The sequence below is a fragment of the Dama dama genome, chromosome 19, assembly GCF_033118175.1.
Source record: "Dama dama isolate Ldn47 chromosome 19, ASM3311817v1, whole genome shotgun sequence".
In the NCBI taxonomy this organism is placed as follows: Eukaryota; Metazoa; Chordata; class Mammalia; order Artiodactyla; family Cervidae; genus Dama; species Dama dama.
Genome location: NC_083699.1, coordinates 76,017,905 through 76,020,980, shown reverse-complemented (window position 1 = coordinate 76,020,980; position 3,076 = coordinate 76,017,905). Strand labels below are relative to the sequence as shown.

At 52.7% G+C, this 3,076-nt stretch overlaps 2 protein-coding genes across 2 annotated transcripts in view; one reads left to right on the top strand and one right to left on the bottom strand.

Moving 5' to 3' along the window:
- Positions 1 to 689: 689 nt before the first annotated feature.
- LOC133074109 (keratin-associated protein 12-1-like) lies at positions 690 to 980 on the bottom strand. Its single transcript, XM_061168053.1, has one exon. The coding sequence runs from the start codon at positions 978 to 980 to the stop codon at positions 690 to 692; it is 291 nt and encodes a 96-aa protein (XP_061024036.1).
- Positions 981 to 2,995: 2,015 nt separating this feature from the next.
- LOC133074108 (keratin-associated protein 12-2-like) overlaps positions 2,996 to 3,076 on the top strand; it is a 345-nt gene continuing 264 nt past the window's right edge. Inside the window, exon 1 of the mRNA XM_061168051.1 lies at positions 2,996 to 3,076. This exon is cut by the window's right edge and continues 264 nt beyond it. Coding sequence (XP_061024034.1) covers positions 2,996 to 3,076 — 81 coding nt within the window.

The window sequence follows — 3,076 nt, the reverse complement described above, 5'->3', positions numbered from 1 at the left end:
AAGGCAGGAGGAGAAGGGGACAGCAGAGGATGAGATGGCTGGATGGCATCACTGACTCAATGGACATGAGTTTTGAGTAAACTCCGGGAGTTGGCAATGGACAGGTAGGCCTGGCGTGCTGCAGTCCATGGGGTTGCAAGGAGTTGGACATGACTGAGCGACTGAACTGAACTGAACTGATCACAGAGCAGGGTGAGGACTGACCTCATAAGTTCAGGGGACAGTGTGGTCTCTATGGCTGAGCACTGGGAGCTCGACCCTCAGCCGAGAAATCACCTTCCAGTGCTCAGTCACCAGCAGGGCCATCTGTGACCTGGCCTTCTCTGCAGAAGCACTTTGCGGATCCTGGGGAACCACCCCCAGAGGAATCATTTTAGGGAAAGACACTAGAGGAGACACATCACATGCTCGGTGAGCATCGCATGCTGATGTCTGTTAGGCCTGTGATGCTGGAGGCCTCAGAGCATGGACCAGCCAGTGTGGGCACCATGGGGATGACCCGGGCAGGGGCTGGGGACACTGATGGGTGAGTCCCTCAGCCTAGCTGGTTAGGACCAAGTGGCCTTGCTGCAACATGGTCTAGTCGGGTCTGGGAGATGTGAAGACGACAGTGTCTGGGCCACCTCGTGGGAGGTACACACGGGGCAGGGGTCTTACAGGTCATGGGCTCAGAAGCAGGAAAGGATGCTTCAGGGGATGGGTCTGCAGACCAGGGCAGGGCAGGAGGGCTGGCAGAACGTGGCAGGCTGGCAGGAAGAGATCACATACACAATGCGCTTGTAGCACACGGGGACATACAGGACAGGCTTGCAGCTCACAGGCACACAGCAGGCTGGCCGGAACAGCAGAGCCACGTGGGGAGCGCCACAGGGGTTTCGGCAGCCCGGGGCAGGGCAACAGACAGCAGGGCAGGCCAGCTGGCAGGAACTGGGCACACAGCAAGCCGGCTGGCAGCCCGCAGAGCAGCTGGTGTCACACATGTTGGCGTGAGGCTGGGAGGGGTCAGGGCAGAGGACAGGACTGGTCTGGAGGCTCCCTCCCCAGGGTGCTTTTTATACCTGGGCCATGGCATCCTGGCAATGAGGGACTGGGTGTCTTCCTTGTGGCCGTGTGTTTTTCCTCCTCCTCCCTGCAAGGGCCTCTTCCTGGAGCTTCTGGTTGCTGTGACTCAGTTCAGGAAGCTCCCTCAGCTGGAGGCTGACGATGACCCAGTGGCCCTGGGATTTCTGGAATTAGGCCAGGAGTGGGCCCCCACATGGTGATTTTCAAGGTCTTCCCCCAATTTAACCACCCTGTCCTCTGTCCACATGAGCACAATCACACTTGTCACACCAGCACCTCCATTTGATTTGTGATCCAGAAGATTATCCCTCGGGATGGGGCTCCTTACTGGGGGCTGTGGCCACATTTTTGCCATAATCATAACAACAGGGTTCCAGTTCGTACCAGGGCTGAGCTAAGCATTTTACATGGATTGTCTCATAACCAACCAGTTATCAATCCTGCCACCATTCAAGGGGCCAGCAAAACAGATGTCCAGTCAGGAAGACCTGGAAAGTCCTGTAATGCATGCAGGTTCCACCCCTGCAAACGGAGAAGTTCTGAAGCTGCTTGGTCTCATTCTGCGATCTGTGGTCTTTACATTGTGCCCAATGGGGTGGGACTTAGGGGCAGTGTACAATTCTTGGATCTGTAAATTGGAATTTTCTTAATGAGATTTGGGGATTTTATCCCTTTTTTCTTCAAAATATCCTTAAGCTTCAGTGTCATTCTTTTCTCCTTCTGGGGTTGAAATTACTTGTATGTTAGCCTTTCTGATATGGTCTCAAAGACTCTCTTCATTTTTCTTACCTCTTTGTCCCTCTTCTCCAGATTGGGACATATCTTAGGACTGACATGTCTTCAAGTTCATTGACTCTTTCTTCTTCCAGAACCCAGGTTGTGCTGTCTGGACCTCGGGCTCTCCCCCTACACTGGCTCCCTGACACCTCACACTGTGGGATTTCCCACTGCTCCTGGAACATGCCCATTTCTGCAGCAGATTCCTTACCTCCCCCCATCCCCTGCCCAACTTGCTGCCTCTGCCTGGAGCACCCACTACCCCTAACTCTTTACTGCACCCACTGCCAGCTCAGTATCACCAGAGGCCCACGGACCACCCACTGGCACCCACTTCTCTGCTGAACCCACTTTCTATTCTGGGTTTTAGCCCCCTCTGGAATGATTTCATGCATTGATTTTTCACTCATTCATTTATCCATTGACCTGAAGGGCTCACGAGCCTGGATGCCTCTACTGCCAGCACACAGAATAATCTGCTGCCTCAGCAAATCAGTTCTTGCATGATTACAAAAAGGCAGAAGCTGACAAATTTTCTGCAAAGAGCAAAGAGTAAGCATCTCAGGCTTTGCAGCTACATGGTCTTGCTCACAATGACTCAACATTGTAAGGAAAAGCAGCCTTAGACACATTAAATACATGAGTGTGGCTATGCCCCAGAAAGCTTCATTCACACGCAGGCAGCGGAAGAGGCTTGCCCCACAGACTGCAGTTTGCAGACTCCTGTTTCAAAGTTTTCCTGTGCAAAATAAAAGCTCAAAATACACCATAACCTCAAAGTCTTCATTGACGACATGAAATAAAATGGAATAAAAGGACACAGTACTCTGAGTTGATTCTGAGGTGCCCTATGCACAGTGATGACCTGGAGAAACAATGTGAACACCATGGAAAGGCAAACTAGAACATTCTGTTTACAGAAGGGGGAACTGGCTTCAAAGCCAAACTAATTTATGGAGGAAAATAGCACAGGAAAGCGTGTCCCAGGATAATAAGATGTTGGGGAATCACAGTAGCAACAACCACAAGGAAGTCAACAGTTGTGCTTCTATGTTGCTGGGACGCCCACAACCTGGGTATAAAAGCTGCCAAGACAGGCAGCCTGCAGACAGACATCACCAGCTCTCCTCCCAACACCAGCCAGCCCCACGCCACCATGTGCCACACCAGCTGCTCCTCAGGCTGCCAGGCTGCCTGCCTGCCCAGCCTCTGCCAGCCGTCCTGCAGCACGTCCAGC

Bases quoted from the DNA above. Each gene is read 5' to 3' on its own strand.
- LOC133074109 (XM_061168053.1), bottom strand. From the start codon at position 980: ATGTGTGACACCAGCTGCTCTGCGGGCTGCCAGCCGGCTTGCTGTGTG.